The 18,959-nt window shown below is 54.2% G+C and overlaps 3 protein-coding genes across 4 annotated transcripts in view; 1 reads left to right on the top strand and 2 right to left on the bottom strand.

Moving 5' to 3' along the window:
* The window catches only part of TSPEAR (thrombospondin type laminin G domain and EAR repeats), a gene marked incomplete at both ends in the record, with an annotated part of 169,357 nt that overhangs the window by 90,430 nt on the left and 59,968 nt on the right, over positions 1–18,959 (bottom strand). The gene's annotated exons all lie outside the window — the stretch shown is intronic.
* On the bottom strand, positions 114–941 carry LOC308262902 (uncharacterized protein; the record flags this gene model as incomplete). 2 transcript variants are annotated; one of them, XM_080695656.1, is made up of 2 exons in its annotated part: positions 114–491; positions 558–941. In XM_080695656.1, 2 exons carry the CDS (start codon positions 939–941, stop codon positions 114–116), a joined length of 762 nt encoding a protein of 253 aa, XP_080551782.1. The 2 variants fall into 2 exon arrangements, with proteins under 2 accessions (XP_080551782.1, XP_080551783.1); XM_080695657.1 differs by having other exon boundaries at positions 114–566; positions 687–941.
* LOC308262900 (uncharacterized protein) overlaps positions 10,408–18,959 on the top strand; it is a gene marked incomplete at both ends in the record, with an annotated part of 62,596 nt that continues 54,044 nt past the window's right edge. Inside the window, one exon of the mRNA XM_080695652.1 lies at positions 10,408–10,593. Coding sequence (XP_080551778.1) covers positions 10,408–10,593 — 186 coding nt within the window. The remainder of the gene's footprint in view (positions 10,594–18,959) is intronic.

The following is an 18,959-nucleotide window of genomic DNA, read 5'->3' as shown; positions in this document are numbered from 1 at the left end:
CATCTTCAGGGGTGGGGAGCCGCCTAAGCTGGGTCAGGAGCCGACTGAGGGGCCATAAGAGGCCTGGACATGGGGTGGGGCCTGAGCCTGGCTGGCCTTGGAGGACAGGCCGGTCAGCAGCTGGACTTCTGGCCCGAGGAGAGGCCACAGCAGGCGGGGCGGGCACAGGCCGGGCGGCAGAGCAGGGACACGCAGGAGGCCGGGCGGCAGCAGCTGGGCTGGCAGGAGGAGGCGCCGCAGGAGGAGGCGGGCACACAGCAGGCGGGGCGGCACACGGGGCGGCAGAGCAGGGACACGCAGGACGAGGGTCTGCAGCAGGACTGCAGGCAGGGGGAGGAGCTGCAGCAGGAGGGCTGGCAGCTAGACTGCTGGCAGCAAGAGGAGGAGCCAGAGCAGACGGGCACACAGCAGACAGGCTTGCAGCAGACAGGCACGCAGCAGGACTGTGGGCAGGGGGAGCAGCTGCAGCAGGAGGGCTCGCAGCTAGACTGCTGGCAGCAAGAGGAGGAGCCAGAGCAGACGGGCACACAGCAGACGGGCTTGCAGCAGACAGGCACGCAGCAGGACTGCGGGCAGGGGGAGCAGCTGCAGCAGGAGGGCTCGCAGCTAGACTGCTGGCAGCAGGAGGAGCCAGAGCAGATGGGCACACAGCAGATGGGCTTGCAGCAGATGGGCACGCAGCAGGACTGCGGGCAGGGGGAGCAGTTGCAGCAAGCCGGCTGGCAGCTAGACTGCTGGCAGCAGGAGGGTGTGCAGGAGCTGGTGCAGCCTGGCTGGCAGCAGGGGCTGGCCACACAGCTCACTGGGGTGCAGACGAGGCTCAGGCAGGGGGCCGGGGCACAGCAGCTGGGGGCGCAGCAGGGGGGCTCGCAGCAGCTCTCTGGGCAGTCGTCCACCTGCCAGGAGTCACTGGAGCAGACGGACATGGTGGAGGCGGCCATAGGGGCTGGGCAGTAGAGGGCGTGGATGTGTGGGTGTGAGCTTGTAAGAGCACCCAGGCTCCTGGCTTTTATACCTGCCCCTGGCTACTGCGTCTGTAGGAAGCTCCGCGTCCACGGCTTCCTGTTGGTGCATCCAGAGCTATTAGTGTGTTCCGTGTTGGGCTCCACGGTGAGGCTCCACGTGTGAAGGTCCAGCGAGGATGCCGCTCTGTTGTTGCAGCCTCGGTGCTTCTGCCAGAGGATGGGCGTGCTTCTGCATGCAGCACCCACAGGCCAGGCTAATGTGGGAGGAGCCCGTCACCCGGGCATGTCGCCCTCGCCGGCACCTGGGAGGGCCCGGTGCACACCTGAGGACTCGGCCTCTCTGGGTCACACAGTGTCCAGCGAGCCAGGCCGGAGGGGCCCCATCGAAGGAGGATGGCAGACATTTCTAGAAGTGTCCAGTGGCACTCTCTGGTGCAGGAAGTCCCCAGAGCTCCAGTGCAGAGGGCAGGCCAGCCAGAGGGAGCTGATGGCAGCGTTTTCCAGTAGGACAGGTGTCCTGGTGGCCGCTGCAGACCGGCTCCATCTGACCGTGCCAGGGGCTGTCTGCATCTGTGCACAGCCTCCGCATCTCCTGGTGCTTTCCCCAGCACCGCAGCAAGGTCTACTAGACACACCCCATCAGTCTACGGATGGCCTCCCCTCCTTCGCAGGACACAGCCCCGTGGAACCCAGAGACGGCAGCGCTGCCTGTGCGCTTCCTGCCCCGGCTGGGAATTCCTTGGGTCCACAGCCAGACTCGGGTCCCCAGGGCTCCTGAGCACCTGTAACAGCACCCATTGGCTGCCACGTCCGTGGGCTCTCTCTGGGTGTGCCCACAGCGACTGCTCCTCCCACTTAGTCACAGGGCAGCGCTCCTTCTGGGCGCGGAGAACACGGACACCACAGCCCTGGCCCCGGAGCCCAGGGATGGTGGGCGCGGAGCCCAGGGACTCGCACCCAGGCGGTGGGCAGATGGGTGGCTGCAGGGGCCCCTGCCGGCCCGACAGCCAGGCCTGTCCCCAGTGCTCGTGCACGTCCCCTCCCTGGGCCATTCATTCACGGTCCTTATCAGTGGGTCTCAACCCATGCCCTTCAACTCCTAGGGATTCCTGAGAGGAACAAACGACTTCAGAAATTCCACTCCACGGTCGGCTTCATCTTTCAAATAATAAAAATGATGCTAGGCACGGTAGCACACACCTGGAATCTCAGTACTTGGGAGGCTGAAACAAGAGGATCATAGGTTTGAGACCAGCCTCAGCAACTTAGAGAGACCCTGTTTCAAAATTTAAAAATGGAACTGAGAGCATAGCTTGAAGGTAGAACGGCCCTGGACTCAATCTCCAGAACCATAAAGAAAAAAAAAAGACATACACTTGAGGCTGGCCTGGCCCCTCAGAGAGCCGGGGGATGGGCTGCTCCCACTTCACAGAGAGGCCTGTGTCAGAAATATCCCTGGTGAGAACAACAAGAAGCTGAATACAATATTTTAAGCCCTGGGGCCCTGGGCAGGTCATTACAGCCTCTGGACTCTGGTGTCCTGCAGTTGGGGACCTGAGCTTTAGGTGAGGGATTGATCCACAAGCAACACCGCCCTGCAGCCCACTTCCTGCAGAGGGCGCACAGGCTGGGCTGCCAGCAGGGACCAGGCAATGCTGCGGTGCGCCCAGGGTGGACAGGCTTCTCCCATCTCATACTGCCCAGCCGTCACTGGCCAGGCGGGACCCGCCTGCTCCTGGGGACAAGACGACAGCAGGACATCAACATGCCAGTCAACTTCCCAGGTACACAAACACCTAGTGAGGATAGAATGAGGAAGGGGAGGTTGTGGGCGGAGAGCAGGCTGGGGCAGGTATAAAAACCCTTTGGGAAGACAACACACACACACACACACACACACACACACACACACACACACACATTCACACACTCAAACCCTCCTCCTGCTCAGCCCACATGGCCTCCTCCACCATGTCCGTCTGCTCCAGCAACTCCTGGCAGGTGGACGACTGCCCAGAGAGCTGCTGCGAGCCCCCCTGCTGCGCCCCCAGCTGCTGCGCCCCGGCCCCCTGCCTGAGCCTCGTCTGCACCCCAGTGAGCTGCGTGGCCAGCCCCTGCTGCCAGCCAGGCTGCACCAGCTCCTGCACACCCTCCTGCTGCCAGCAGTCTAGCTGCCAGCCAGCTTGCTGCAGCTGCTCCCCCTGCCCGCAGTCCTGCTGTGTGCCCGTCTGCTGCAAGCCCGTCTGCTGCGTGCCCGTCTGCTCTGGCTCCTCCTCCTGTTGCCAGCAGTCTAGCTGTGACCCTTGTTGCTGCAGCTGTTCCCCCTGCCAGCAGTCCTGCTGTGTGCCCGTCTGCTGCAAGCCCATCTGCTGTGTGCCCATCTGCTCTGGCTCTTCCTCCTGCTGCCAGCAGTCTAGCTGCCAGCCCTCCTGCTGCAGCTCCTCCCCCTGCCTGCAGTCCTGCTGCAGACCCTCCTCCTGCGTGTCCCTGCTCTGCCGCCCCGTGTGCCGCCCCGCCTGCTGTGTGCCCGCCTCCTCCTGCGGCGCCCCCTCCTGCCAGCCCAGCTGCTGCCGCCCGGCCTCCTGCGTGTCCCTGCTCTGCCGCCCGGCCTGCGCCCGCCCTGCCTGCTGCAGCCTCTCCTCGGGCCAGAAGTCCAGCTGCTGAGCAGTCTCAGTGGCTCGCCCAGAGCTTGGGAGGCTGCTGCCACCTTCACCCCAGCCTCTTCTCTGAAGCCCCTACAGCTGTCTGCGCCCCTGTCTGGGCTACACTGTGGGCATGGCGGTCACCTGCCTGCCCCCTTCCTCCTTTGAGAGCAGCACACCTGGCCCTCAGGACTGACTTCCCCAGGCACCCGGCCAGTCCTGCAGGCCACACATGTGCAGCGACCCCAGGCAAGGGGCAGGGCCCCCCAGGGAAGGCCTGAAACCGGGTATCTGCCTGGCCTCTCTCTCGGGTTCTGAACCTCCATCTTGTGCTCCCCTGAGCCAGTCAGACCCCCAATAAACTGTTTCTTGATCATCATCGGCTCCCTCCTGCTGTTCACACAGAGGCCCTGCCTGGTGCTCCTCTATGGCTGCCCCAAGAGCACCGTATCCCCACCCCTTCAAAGGTGTCCAGGAGCCTGCACCACCCCAGCCACATGTGTGTTCAAGAGGCAGGGAGGGCAAACAGAGGGCCGCCTGCCTGGAGAGTGCACCCTCAAGGGCGCCGGCAGTCCCCAAAGGACTCCGCCCCTGCCCCAGAGGGCCAGGAGTCCTGCAGTCCTGTAGGAAGGGTCCACAGCCAGGCCCTGGGTTGCCCACAGGCTGCAGCAGGGCTGGTCCTGGGCTGGCATCTGAGAACGGCTTTGGAGAGAGTCCCTCCACCCTGCCTCAGTGGACCTACACTGTCCGCACAGCCAGGGTAGCTGGACACCTGCCTGCATGCACTCGGGAGCCGGTAGTCTTGGCATGTGCTACGCAGAGGTGCCGTGAAGACGCCAGGCGCTGGGTCTCCAGCGGCTCCCTGACAGACAGAAGTCGGCATGTGCGTGTCCGCTCCTTGCTGGGAGCCAGGCACATCCTGGGACTGCCCCCAGAGCACACGCCGCGCACCCCACCTGGCTCTGGGGCTCTGCTGAGTGCACTAAGTCCTTCCACTCACAGCACATAACTCACAAAAGATCCAAATTCAGTGCTCATAACAAAAACACAGAAATAAATAAAAAGAAATAAGCAAGTCCCAGAGAGGACGCCTGACGACCCAGATCTAGGCCAAGGTGTCTCGGGTGGGTGCAGCGGTGCATGCCTATAATCTCAGGACGCCAGAGGGTGAGACGGGAGGATCAGAGGCTCAAGAACAGCCTCAGCAACTGAGCAGGACCCTCAGCAGCTTAGTGAGATCCTGTTTCAAAATAAAAAAGCAAAAGAGGGCTGGGTATGTGTAGAAAGTCCCTTAATACAATCTTCAGTACCAATAAATAAGTAAATGTTAAATAGAGGGGTTGTGGGTAGAGCTTGGAGGATGAGTGTCCCTGGGTCCAATCCCCAGTACCACAAAATAAAAAAAATGAACACATGAATAAATAAGTAGAAACAAATAGTTATGATCAATAGATACGATCAATAAAATGGAACCTTTGTTATTTTATTTTATTTTATTTATTGCAGGTCTGGGGATAGAACCCAGGGGCATTCAACCTCCAAGCTACACTTCCTGGCCTATTTTTTATTCTTTATTTTGAAATAGGGTCTCACTGAGTTGTGGAGGGCCTCACTAAGTAGCTAGGGCTGTCCGTGAAACGCGATCCTCCTGTCTCAGCCTCCAGAATGCTTGTAGCATGCACCACCACACCTGGCTTGTTTTTTTTAGAAGGTCTATAAAAACCAGGTGTAGTGGCACACACTTGTAATTCCAGTCCTTGGGAGGCTAAGATAGGAGGATCACAGGTTCCAGGACAGCCTCAGCAAGTAGTGAGAATCTCGTCCACCTAGTGAGACCCTGTTTCAAAATAAAATAAAAAGTAGGGTTGGGAATAAAGCTTGAATTTAGAATGCCCCTAGCTTCAATCTCCAGTACCATATACACACAAAAAAAAATTTAAATGATAGCCGGGTATGGTGGCACACACTTGTAATCCCAGCATTCGGGAGGCTGAGACTGGAGGATCCCAGTTCGTGGACAGCCTCAGCTACTACTTAATGAGGCCCTCTACAATTTAGTGAGACCCTGTTTCAAAATAAAGAATAAAAAATAGGGCAGTGGATGTGGCTTGGAAGTAGAATGCCCCTGGGTTCCATCCCCAGTACTGGAAAAGAAAGAAAGAAAGAAAGAAAGAAAGAAAGAAAGAAAGAAAGAAAGAAAGGAAGGAAGGAAGGAAGGAAGGAAGGAAGGAAGGAAGGAAGAAAAATCAGAAGGCTTGACCAGGCTAGTGGTCTAGACACGGGCTCTAAAGGCCTGGGTGCTCTTTGCTGACAGTGACCAGATCCCGGCCGCACCCCAGGACACACAGCACAGAGACGTCCGTGAAGGGTTTGCACCTTGCTATCCTGACCCTTGACTTCACCCAGCACGCACAAACATCAACTGGGTTGGACCTCAGGCCGAGGCGTGAGCGATCACACGGTAGGCGTTCCCACGAGCCTGACCCCAGCACACAGGCGGCTTCATTCCTCCTTCCCTGTCTGGTCTCCCTTTATTTCTCTTTCTCACCTCAGTGCTCTGGCGAGGAGTCCTAGCGCTGAGTTCCATGGTGGTGGTGAGAGCCGCCTCCTTCCCGTTTCTGATCTTAGAGGAAGAGCTTCCACTGTTCACCTCTGAGTACCATGTGAGCTGTGGGCTTGTCTGTGTCGGTGGGCCTCCAGATGCCCAGGCACGTAAACAGAAGGGACTGCACTACAAGAGTTAAAGACGCCCCATCTGACCTAGGCGCAGTGGTCTGCGGATTCGTTCAAGCTGAAATCACCTGAGCACCTGTGACCGCGGTAAGCGCCAGGTGGCCCATCACCCCCGTGCCCCACACCGTAGGACCCTCTCAGCAGGGGTGTCCTCCCCCACCAAGGCCAGCAGAGCCTGGGTCTCAGAGATGGGCTGCTGGGCCGCAGGACCTGGATAAAGGAACTCCAGGCAGCCCTGGTCCTCGTGGCCTCTGCCGCGAGCAGCCCTGGGCGTCCTCCTGGCCCGGAGCGGACGGCCACTCTTCCTGTCCTTCCTCTACACACTCAACAACTAATAGGAGGGAAATAAGTAACCTGATAAAGAGAGGAAAGGGATTGCTGTCGTCTAAAGGTACGAAAGTGCCGTGCTCTGGTTGTTTCTCTGGACTTCCCTCCCTTATAAAGATCCTTGTAGATGCACAACTAAATAAGTGGAATTGCAAACTTACAGAAATGTACATGTCCACTTAATTCAAACTTTTATGCTTTTCTCTTACTAATCAGCTTTCGTATTAGTGTGGATCCTAGATCCAGCCAAAGAGCTCACATAACGGCTAACGGGGAAGGATGAGGGTCCTTCTCTTCCCTACGTCAAACTGAAATGTTTCTGCCAGTGAAGAACACAACGGAGAGTGGGTGCCGACCCTACTCTGCAGGAGAGAATATCTGAAAGTCACACATCTGGTGAGGAGCCAATGCCCAGAAAACACAGGAACTCAAGCAACCAACAGGAAGGAGACAAATGTCCTGAATAAAGAGGGGAGGAGCCAATAGGAGTTGCTTAAAAGAAGACATACAAATGGGGGTGTGGGAAGGACACAAAAGCTCAAGGTCTTTGTTTCGAGGAGATCGTCAGGGAACTCGCACCACCGCAGAGAGGTGCCGTCTTGTACTTGAGTCACGGCAGCGAGGCATGGCCGTGCCGTGTGCCTGGGGCAGGGGTGCACCGCGCTCCTTCACCCAAACCCCAGGCCCATTCGACATCCAGCCCTGGGCGCCGCATGAGCAGACACCAGGCCACACGGATCGCTGTGCACTCAGAGCTCACCGTGCGCCTCTCCCTGCTCTGGGCTCCACAGCGCCACGCCAGCAGCTGAACTTGGCCACAGAGGGTGCATTTACGCCATGAAACGGGCAGATGTAGGACAGCAGGGATTTTTGTTTTTGTTTTTATCGAGAGCCAGTTATTAGTCACCAACATACTGTGCATAACAAAGACTTATTCAGAACCTATGACACATTTCTACAAGTCAACGAAGAAATATAAATAGTCATTAAAAAGAAGCGAATGGCATGAACAGAACCCTCACCAGAAGAGACGCTCAAGGGGGCAATGAGTAGCTTGACCCGTTAATATTCAAATCATATAACACAGAGTCACACACTTTCCAAACCTATAAAAATGGAAAAGACTGACAGCACTTCACTTTGTAAGACAGAGTGCCGGAAATTTATAAAATCCACAAGTGGAGATTTATTTTTTAAAAATATTTTTATTGGTGCACTGTAGTCAAACATCACAATGGGATACAAGACTTGTGAGAATATCCAAGCACACATCTTCCAATTCGCCTTTATCCAATCCCCACCCCACTCCCTCCCCCTCCCTCGATCCCATGCTTGATTTAGTGTTTGACATTGACATATTCAATTATGTACATCATGTGCTTTAAAGAGATTCCATCCTCCCATCCCATCCCCTCTGATTGGTCACCTTAATTGCTCCTCCATAGGGCTCCTTCTTCCATTAGATTCCCTCCTATTACCCATTTCTTCCTAGTTTTGCATATTAGGGAGAGCATCTGATTTTTTTTTTCTGTGAAATTTCTTTGTGTATGCCACTTTGCAAGTTCTGATCCCACTCTTGAAGGCCCCAGCACCAGCCTGGCCAGCTGGCAGACTCTGATCCCAGCCTCGCTGGCTCCAGCGCCAGCCTTGCCTCATGGCATGCTCCGATCCCGGCCTCGGAGGCCCCAGCACTGGCCTTGCTTCACAGCAGGCTCCAATCCCGGCCTCGCTGGCCCTGGCTCCGGCCTTACCCCTCCACAGGCTCTGATCCACAAGTGGAATTTAAATTTCTCTAGAAAGTTGTTGGAGAGTATATGCTAAGTAAACATATGGCTATTATATGACCCAGCAATCCCACTTCAGGGGTATATGATGAGAAGAAATTAGCAAATACATTTGCCAGAAAATATATAAGAATTTCTGTATAAAATATATAAGCAACAATATTACTCTTAGCCAAAATCTGGAAACAATTTGAATCCTCACCCTAGGGAAAGAGAATAGATAAATAGAAAACAGTAGGGTTGAATTAACATTGTACAGCATAATAAATAAAGGGTTGTGGGGTACTGCAGATGTCTGCAGCAACATATTGTTTCTCCCAGACATTTTGTGGAGCAAAAGGAGCCATAAACAAAGGAATGTAGAGAACAGGGAGCATAGTCAACGGAGAGCAGGTGGGACAGCAAGTACTTCTTGGGAGAGGAAGGGTTAACTGAAAAACAGTACAGTGCATCATTTAGGATTCTACAAATGTTCTGCATCCTCCACAAAATATTTCAGAAAATATATTTTTCAATATATGCAATCCTACAGATTATACCCAGCTAAACTATCACCAAGTAGTGGGCAGAACAGAGGCCTATTATATCATGCTATATCTCAAAAAAATATCCTCTCTCATGCATTCATTTCCAGAAAGCTACTAGAGAAGGTGCGTCATCAAAATAAGGGCATAAATCCAGAAATAACAAGGATTCAAAGGGTCCATCATAGGAGACAGAGGGAGGAAAACCAAAAGACAGTAGTTGGAGGAGGTCCAGGGTGAGACGTGTGCGTAGGGTGGAGGGAGCAGCCAACAGAGGCTGGCCATGGGCACGGAGCTCTGGGAGGGACACTTATACAAACGCAAGTGAAGCAGATGGGTTGCTGGTATGTTTGTGCCTCTGGAAACGAGCTTGGGATGAACTAGTTGAAGCATTTGTAGAGGGTTTTTTTTTTTTTTTTTTTTTTGGTGGTACTGGGGTTCCTGGAAGCCCTTCTATCTCCGGGCTACACTCCCAGACCTATTTTTACATTTTTATTTGGAAACAGGGTCTCCTAAGCCAGCGCGCGCGGCTGGCTTCGAACCTGCGCGATCCTCCTGTCTCTGCCTCCCAAGCGCGGGGATTACAAGCGTGCGCCACCACACCCGGCTGTAGAGGGTTTAATGAAATATAAGCAGAGAAGAAAACAAAAAGAAGCAATTGTTGACTCCAGAAGAGAAGAAACACGACCAAAAGTGAAACGTATACAAAAAAGGACTTTAACTCGAGGTCCACTGTGGAGACGGGCAACGAGGGTGCACTTGGTAAGAGCAACACTGGTTCTGAGCTCTGGTTTACCCGGTGCTGAGGCGCTGGAAAGCAGACCTTTGTGAGGCTGGGGCGGGGGATGAAGAAAAGTACCAACTCTGGATGGGAAGTTGGACCATGTCTAGAAATGAAAACTTAAAACACAGCAGGACACTTAGTAAGCATGAGACGAACACGTGCCCACTCTCACATGGACTCACACGGCCCGAAGCTGGCCACCATGGGAGCTCGACAGGGAGCAGCAGGGCGTGGGGCGGCCTCCTGGCCAACACACCCCCAGGTACCCAGGATGGCTGTGGGTACCTGCTGCTACAAATGCCCCAATGAAGAATCACCCACAGATACATGAGCAAATGAGGCGAGGTGTGCCAAGACACCACCAAGTCCGGCTCCCGCTGCCCAGCAGTGTCCACACATGCAGATGAAGGCAGGGGCTTCCCTACCGCACACAGCCCATACCCCCTGCCCACGCCTGTCCACATGAGGGCCCTGCCCGCTGCAGCAGGCACGGGCAAGAATGAACAGCCAGCAGTGCCTCCAAACAACCCAGGAAACAACAAGGAAAGGGAAGCCAGGGACTCCTGCCAGGAAAACACACCTGGAGGGGTATAAAATCCCCAGAGCCAGAGCTCCCACACTCACACTCTACCCAGCTCAGCTCCCGGCATGGCTGACACCTGCTGTACCCGGACGTGTGTGATCACCGCGTCCACAGTGTCCATCTGCTCCAGCGACCTGGGCAGCAGCAGGGTCTGCTCACCCAGCCCTTGCACCGACGCCTCCTGGCAGGTGGACGACTGCCAGGAGAGCTGCTGCGAACCCCCCTGCTGCACCCCCAGCTGCTGCACCCCGGCCCCCTGCCTGAGCCTCGTCTGCACCCCAATGAGTTGCGTGGCCAACCCGTGCTGCCAGCCAGTCTGCACCAGCTCCTGCACGCCCTCCTGCTGCCAGCAGTCTAGCTGCCAGCCGGCTTGTTGCAGCTGCTCCCCCTGCCCGCAGTCCTGCTGCGTGCCCGTCTGCTACAAGCCTGTCTGCTGTGTGCCCATCTGCTCTGGCTCCTCCTCCTGCTGCCAGCAGTCTAGCTGCCAGCCCTCCTGCTGCAGCTCCTCCCCCTGCCCGCAGTCCTGCTGCAGACCCTCGTCCTGCGTGTCCCTGCTTTGCCGCCCCGTGTGCCGCCCCGCCTGCTGCGTGCCCGCCTCCTCCTGCGGCACCTCCTCCTGCCAGCCCAGCTGCTGCTGCCCGGCCTCCTGTGTGTCCCTGCTCTGTCGCCCTGTGTGCCGCCCCTCCTGCTGCGGCCTCTCCGTGGGCCAGAAGTCCAGCTGCTGACCGGCCTGTCCTCCAAGGCCATGCGGGCTCAGGTCTCACCTCCCTGCCTGTCCAGGTGCCCTTGACCTCCAGCCCGCCCATCCAGGCACAGCTCAACCACAAAGAAGCACCACCCGGACCCTCGTCCAGCGGCCCGGGCAGGCCGGGGCCTGAGCCTCCCTCCCGCCCTGGCCCTGTTAGAGCCGGCTGCCCTGCCCCTCGTCCTGGCTCCAGGCCCTCTCCCCTGTCTGGCGGGCCCTGCCTGGCTGGCTCTTGTACACAGCAGTCACTCTGAGTACCAATAAAACCTCCAGTGCCACACGCCTCTGTACTGACTGGCACAAGATGGGAGGGCAGGGAGGCCGGTCCTGGCTCTGGGTGTCTGGGCTCTGGGATCTCTTCAGATAGCCAGATGGCGGAGGCCAGGCATGCTCCTGGCCCGGAAGCTCCTGTCCCCTCATCCGTCTTCTGCTCTCGGCCACTTGCCAGGCCCTATGGCTCCAGGGCTCTGTGCCGGTCATGGCCCATGGACACCACCTGCGACAGCCAAAGCCCCACCCTTGGGGGAGGACGCAGCTCTGCCCCCAGCCCAGTGGGCATGTTGGGTGGCTGTTTCTGCCCAGTGCCCAGAGGGTTTCACTTGGGGAAAGAACCAGTGTCCCGGCCCTGTGCACCCCTCAATCAAGTGCCCCACACGTCATACAGGGCTTCCGGGAAGCAGAAAGCAGAGGCTCGCACAGCCTCGAAGCTGAGAGGCAGCGACAGCCGGCAAGACCAGAGTGAGGGGTGTGTTAGACCCAGGGCAGGCGCCAGGGAAACACGGTGCCCACATGCAGACAGACAAGGTTCCTGCAATGGGGTGATCTGAGAATAGTCTGCTAAGGCCACTGCCCACAGGAGGTCCTGAGTCTCTACTGCTGACTGCTGGAGGCAGTATCACAGGGCAGGGCTATCCTTTCTTCACCTCTGGCAAAGAGAAAAGATTGTCGTTGCTTTTGCTGGGGTGCGTAGCATACCAGACACAACACACTGCACTTGATTTGCGCAAAGGATGGACACTCACGACCTCCCCAGTATGACCATCGTGAGCACCAGAGCTCTGTGTCCTCACCACCTACCTCCGTGCACGAGAGTGGATCTCCATGGTGATCTCCTAGAGGAGGGGTCTAGGGCGAGTGTCTGCCAGTTCTACACTCTGAGGGTCACTGCAGACGCCCTTGGAAGGGCTGCTCCAAGTCCTGCCAGCTAGCAGTGATGCGGGGGGAAACGGAGCAGCAGGAAAGTCTAAGGGCCGACCCTTCCAAAGAAACAAAACACCTGGCCCAAATCTGGCCCGGAATCGGTGTTCTCTGAGCTCTGGAAATCATTCCCAGCAGCAAGGAACACTCAAGCAAAAACAAACACCTGCAGTCTGAGGCTTTGTGGTGGTTCAGCCCTCTGCCCCCGCCCGGGCACCATCTTGAAGACGTGCGGTGGTCCCCGGTGCGGGGCCGGTGTCAGGGAGCACAGCGGACCCTGCTTCCTGGGAAGTATAGTGGCCTGTTTTGACCTGCTCTGGCTCCCTGGAGGCCTGCCTTGATTTCTCCAAACTCAGAACGCGATCCAGGTGGAGAAACGGCCACACGAGGGGTACTTGCCAGCACTCTAGAACGTTCCGATGGTGAATGAACCTCCCATGTCTGCTTGTGGCAAAGCACATCCCCTGGAAACCATGAGCACCCTGAGAGGCTCTGGAGGAGAAGCTGGGGAGGAGACGCTTGGGGAGAAAGGGCTTGGGCTGTCCGCATATCCCTGACGCCCAGAGGCCCCGCGCAGGCCCAGGATGGGCTCACGCTCAGAAGGAGCTGGGAGCCCAGCACGGCCCGAGGCTCAGCGTCCAGCGCTGAGCAGGCGGGACACAGGCAGACACACAGAGCCCAGCTATGAAGGCTGAGGAGAAAGAGCTTCAGGAAGTCTGTGAAGTCACCTCCAGGCAGAGGCCACCACGACAGGGAACAGAAAAGCAAACAGACTGAAAGACAAGCCCCATAGAACCCGCAGCGGAAAACTGCCAAGGGGCGTAGCCAGAGCCACCACGGCAAGATGCTCAAAGTGCCGGGTTTCCAGTGGAAATTAAGAGGCGTGTGAAGAAGCGCCACATATCCACAGGGAAAACAGGAGAAATGGCTGAGAAGAAGCCCAGGGTTGGACTTCCTAACAAACGCTTGCAACCCACTCTCTTAAAATGCTCAACGTGCTGGATGTGGGGGCGCTGGCCGTGACGTCTGTCGCCCCAGTGATCGCCAGGGGTGATTCGGCTGATCCGGCCAGGCCAGGCGGGCGTCCCCTTCCTTCTCACCGCCCCACGTGCGTCGAAGAGGACGGCCTTCCCCAAGCAGAGGAGGACCGGCGTTCCGTCAGGGGTATGCGAGTAGCTGCGCTCCCTGCTGGAACCTCCAAACAAGCTCTCAAGCCCATTTGCAGGAGAAAGTAGGGTGGTCAAGCTCCCAAGACTCCAGACACACCCCAGTGAGGCGCTGCACGTGGCAGTCTGCCTTTCTTAAAAAAAAAAAAAATGCCCAACATGCTAAATAAAACTGGACAAAGAACTAAGAGAACCCGGAGGAAACGCTATCAGTGAGGAAAGAATGTTAATAGAGGAAAAGATGATGGAAGGAGCCGAGCAGATGTTCTGGAGTGAAACCCGGCAGGAGTTCATGCGGGCTCAACATCCGAGATGAGGGGCCAAAGAAGAGGCCGGGCGCTGGGAAGACAGGCCAGCTCAAATGTTCCAGTCTGAGCTGGGCGCGGCGGCACCCGCCTGTGGTCCCAGCACCGAGGAGGATTGAGGCCAACCTCAGCAGATAGACCCTCAGCAACTGAGCAAGACCCTGTCAAAAAAATAAGGCTGGGGATATAGTCTGGAGGTGGAACGCCAATCCCACCACCAATCAACCATGTGCTGGGTCTCGATACCCTCAGCCGGGCATGGTGGGCACGCTTGCAATCCCAGCACTCGGGAGGCTAAGACCAGAGGATCGTCAGCCTCAGCCACTTAGTGAGGCCCTCTGCAACTAAGTGAGACCATGTTTCAAAATAAAGAATAAAAAATAGGGCTAAGAGTCCAGCTTGGAGGTAGGATGCCCCTGGGTTCCATCCCCCGTATGCCAAAAAAAAAAATTACACACACACACACACACACACACACACACACACAATTTGAAGAGCAAATAACAAAAAGAATAAAGCAAAATGCACAGAGCTTACGTGGCCTTGGGGACACCATGGAAGATAGCAATGTCCACCTTCTAGGCATTACAAAGTGGGGAGAAGACAAAGGAATAGGGAAAAAATACTGAAGAAGCTGGCATGGCGGCACACACCTGGACTCTCAGTACTCGGGAGGCTGAGATAGGATGATCACAGTTTTGAGGCCAGCCTCAGCAACTTAGTGAGCCCCTAGACAACTTAGTGAGACCCTGTTTTAAAATAAAATTTAAAATAGGGCTGGGTTGTAGCTTAGAAGAAGAACGCTTCTGGGTTCAATCCCCAGTACCAAACAAAGAAAAAATAATCTTGAAAGGAAATTTCAGAAACAGAAAGCAAGATGGTGGGTGTCAGGGCCTAGGGTGCAGGTGGGCCCCGCGTTCAGTAGGCCCTGAGGTTCTGTTTTACAAGGTAAAAGGGGGGTGGAGACGGAGGGTGTGACAGTTACACAGCATTAAAAATACAGTCAATACCAATGAGCACACACTGAAAAATTATTAAGTTGGTACATCGTATGTGCAATTTATTACAACAGAAAAAATTAAAATGGGCCCAAACTCCCCAAATATGACAGAACACCTGAACCTGTGTTTCAGAGAAACTCAATGCATTCCACGTAAAACGAACTCTAAGCGATCTACGGGGATGCACATCATCGAGCCACCCAGAGACACAGGGCTCCCCAGAGCAGCGCGGGCGACAGCCACAGCTGGCTCTCAGCCGGGGCCCTGGGGCTGGACGGCCGCGGGCCGCATGGCTGCAGAGCTGAGGAAGTGAAACTGTCTCAGAACTGAGCTTAATAAAAGCTAAGCGCCCATCACTGGTCGGCCTGCCCCACAGAGAAGGTGAATCAGGTCAAAGAGAGGGCACAGGTGGCCATCAGAGGCCACAGGGAGCCGTGGTACGCACGGGCCAAGGCAGAGGTCTGGGCACTCGCTGTGTTTTTCAGACCCTGTCCCTTACAACCAGGTAGTCCAATTTGTTGATACACAATTGTTCACAGCACACACTTAAAATCCTTATTACTTACATAAGTCAGTAGCAGTGTGCCCATTTTCAATTATAATTTTTTTTCTTTTTTTGGTGGTACTGGGGTTCCTGGAAACCCTTCTACCTCCGGACTACACTCCCAGACCTATTTTATATTTTTATTTGGAAACAGGGTCTCCTAAGCCAGTGAGGCTGGCTTCAAACCTGAGCGAGCCTCCTGTCTCTGCCTCCCAAGCGCGGGGATTACAAGCGTGCACCACCACACCCGGCAGGAATTATAATTTTAATAGTTTAAGTCTCCCCCCTCCCTTTTATTTGGCTTGGTCAGTCTAGCTAAAGATTTTCCTTTTTTTAATTCAAAAAACTAACTTGTTTCATTGATTCTCACTATTATTTTCTGTTTGATTGATCTGTGCCCTAGCTCTCCCTTACCTGCGCTAGCTCGGGGCTTGGTTTCTTCTTCCTGGTTCCCTAAGGTGTAAACCTGGCTTTGATCTGAGGTCGTGCTTGTTTTTAATGCGAGCCTCCATAGCCACGGATTTCCCTGTGTGCTGCTTACTGCATCCTCTCAGTTTGGGTTTCTTGTTCTTGTTCTTGTCTTTTGTCTTGTTGTGGTACTGGGGATTGAGCCCAGAGGCACTCTACCACTGAGCTACATCTCAAGCTCTTTTATTTTGTGACAGGGTTTTGCTAAATCGCCGGGCTAAGCCTCAAAAATTATGATCCTCCTGCCTCAGCCTCCCAAGCACTGGGATTACAGGCGTGCACCATCATATCAGGCATAGTGTTTCATTTTTATCCATCTCATGTATTTTTAACCTCTCTATTTCTTTCTTCCTTGACACACTTTGATTGTTTAAGTGTGCTGCTTTTATTTCTACATATTGGTGATTTTTTTTTTTTTTTTTTGGTGGTGGTACTAGGAATGGAACCCAGGGGCTTTCTACCTCCGGGTTATCCTCCCAGACCTATTTTATATTTTACTTGGAAACAGGGTCTCACTAAGTTGCTGAGAGCCTCACTAAGTAGCCGAGGCTGGCTTCGAACCTGCGCGATCCTCCTGTCTCAGCCTCCCAAGCATGGGGATTACAAGCGTGCGCCACCACGCCTGGCTCATATTGGTGAATTTTCTAATTTTCCTTCTGAGTATCTCGTTTCTTTCTTTACGACCAGAGAAGATGGAGGGGAGCCTGTGTTCTAGGGCTGCTGGGCTGTGTGTCTCACACACGCCCTGCGGCCTGTGGCTTACAGGGCTCTTCAAGCTGTGTCTTGACTGCAGTTGACTCTAGCTGCCCCAGCACTTCACCCTTTTATTAGTAGAAATTCCTTGCTGAAAAGTTTGAATGGAAAGATAGGAGAGGAGGGAGGCTGATCTTTATTAATGAGGGTCTACATCCGAACATGTGTAAAATTATGAATATGACATGGTTACCCTGGACAACCATTGGTGGGAGAGGGAAGGGAAAACGGGGGCGGGGGGAGAGGGCACCAAATATGGTTTAAATATATACTATTTATGTTCAATAAAAAAATTGTTAAAAGAAAAAAAATATAATAAGATAGAAAAAAACAAGAAATTCCTTGCTGAAGACTCCAATAATTGTTGAATCGGAATTATTTCCTTCTTCAGTTCTTTCAACTTCTGCTTCATATATATTTGGAGGCACCTAATGTTAGATACACAAATTTATGCAATTATCATATCTTCTCGGTAGATTGGAGCAGGTGTCAATATCTAACATTCTCATTGTTTTAGGGCAATTTTTGACACAGTACATTTTGCCCAGTTTCACCACCGTAACCCCGCTTCCTTTTGTTTACTATTTGCGTGAAGTGTCTTCTTCGTCCTTTCCCTTCGTGGAAGATCCAAAGCAAATGCACTGACTCAGGAAGAAACCGCTCAGCGCTCGGAGCCATAATAAGAAAAGTGCTAAACTGGTGACCAAAACAAGCCCCAGAGGGAGAGCCCAGGCCCAGATGGCTTCAGAGCTAAAGTATACTAAACATGTATACAGTTATACCAATCCCTTCAAACTCTTTTCAAGGAACAGAAGGGGAAGGAAAACTTTGTAACTCATTGTACAAAGTCAGAATTATCCTGATGCCAAAATAAAAAAGAAAACTACAGTCCAACATTCCCTATAAACACACATCTAAAATCTTCCACAAAATGCAATCAAGTCAAAACCAGCAGCATACTAGAAGGAATAGGGAGCATGCCCAGGTGGGATCCATCCCAGAAATGCAGCAGTTCTCCAGTGCGTGGCAGTCAGTCTGGGGAACGCACGACCCTGAGAGGGTGAGGGTGGCGGAGGGTCCATCATGTCCACAGATGCGGACAATTCGCGGGATTGTTAATCCTGGATTGGTAAGTGCTTAACAACCCAGGACCTTCTCAGGCCAAAGATGGTCAGTGAAATACACACAGAAGAGAGCTTCCTCAGCATGAGAGGACACTGATGGAAAACCACTGGGTCACATCACACTCAGTGGCAAAGGAGAGAAAGCTCTTCACCCATAGCAAGAGCAGCGCAAGGATGCATCTAGTCGACACTGGAATTTACAGGCAAGAGATTAGGCAAGGGAAATAAATAAAGACTCCTGTTCCGGTCAACATTCTCACTGCTGTGACTCAAAACACCTAGCAACCACAACTTAAAGGAAGGAAGCTGTATTTGCTCACAGTTCTGGAGGTTTCAGAGGCTCAGTCCCTGTTAGGCCAGTGGAGGGCTGCAGAGCTCAGGGCATAGTGGTGGGAGGCAGAGAGAGAGGGCAAGGGCTCTGCTCTCTTATCACAGAGGCCGGAAGCAGAGAGAACTCCTGAAGGGGGATCGGTGGACATATCACAGTCCCCAAGGCCACAGCCCCAGTGCCCCTCCTCCTCCAGTCACACCCCGCCGGCCTCAGTCACCACCTAACAAACCCATTACCATGGATGTGTCCATTCATGAGATCACAACCCTCATAACTCAATCAGTGCATGAGCTCTTCAGGGGACATTCTGTGTCTAAACCATAACAGCATTCCAGTCAAAACTTAAGAAATAAGACGCACTACAAAGCTACAGTGATCGAAACAGCGGTGCTGGCATGACGTAAGCCCATTGGTGGGTGGAGAAGACCAAGCCGTCTGATTTGCAGCAAGAGCGCAGTGGAAAAGCAGTCTCCTAAAATGGTGCTGGGACCACTGGATGGCTCTGTGTGCCAGTCAGCATCACACTCTGCCCCACACTGCATCTGAAACCAGCTCAAGGTAAATGCAGGAGCTAAAGTTGCAAAACAGAGAAGTGCAGATTTGCTTGACTTTAGGTCTGGCCGTGATTCCTTAGTGATAGCCCCAAAAGCACATGCAACCAAAGAATAAATAGGCGAATCCGACGTCATCAAAACCAAAGAGGTTTTCTGAATGTGGTGGCACATATCTATAATCCCAGTCCTTGGGAGGCTGAAACAGGAGGGCCACAGGCTCCAGCCAGCCTCAGCAAGATAGGAGACTCTCGGCAACCGAATGAGACCCTATTTCAAAATAAAATAAAATAAGGATGGGGGGGTAACTTGGAGGTAGGATGCCTCTGGGTTCAAACTCCAGAACCACAAAATAAAATAATAAGTAGGTGAAGTGGTAAATGTCTCATTATGCATTCTTGTAATTTAAATAAATCACTCCTGCCAAGGGTT

Source organism: Muscardinus avellanarius (genome assembly GCF_963383645.1).
Source record: "Muscardinus avellanarius genome assembly, chromosome: 5".
Lineage (NCBI taxonomy): Eukaryota > Metazoa > Chordata > Mammalia > Rodentia > Gliridae > Muscardinus > Muscardinus avellanarius.
Note: the sequence above shows the minus strand (reverse complement) of the source record. Positions and strands in the feature narration are given on the sequence as shown.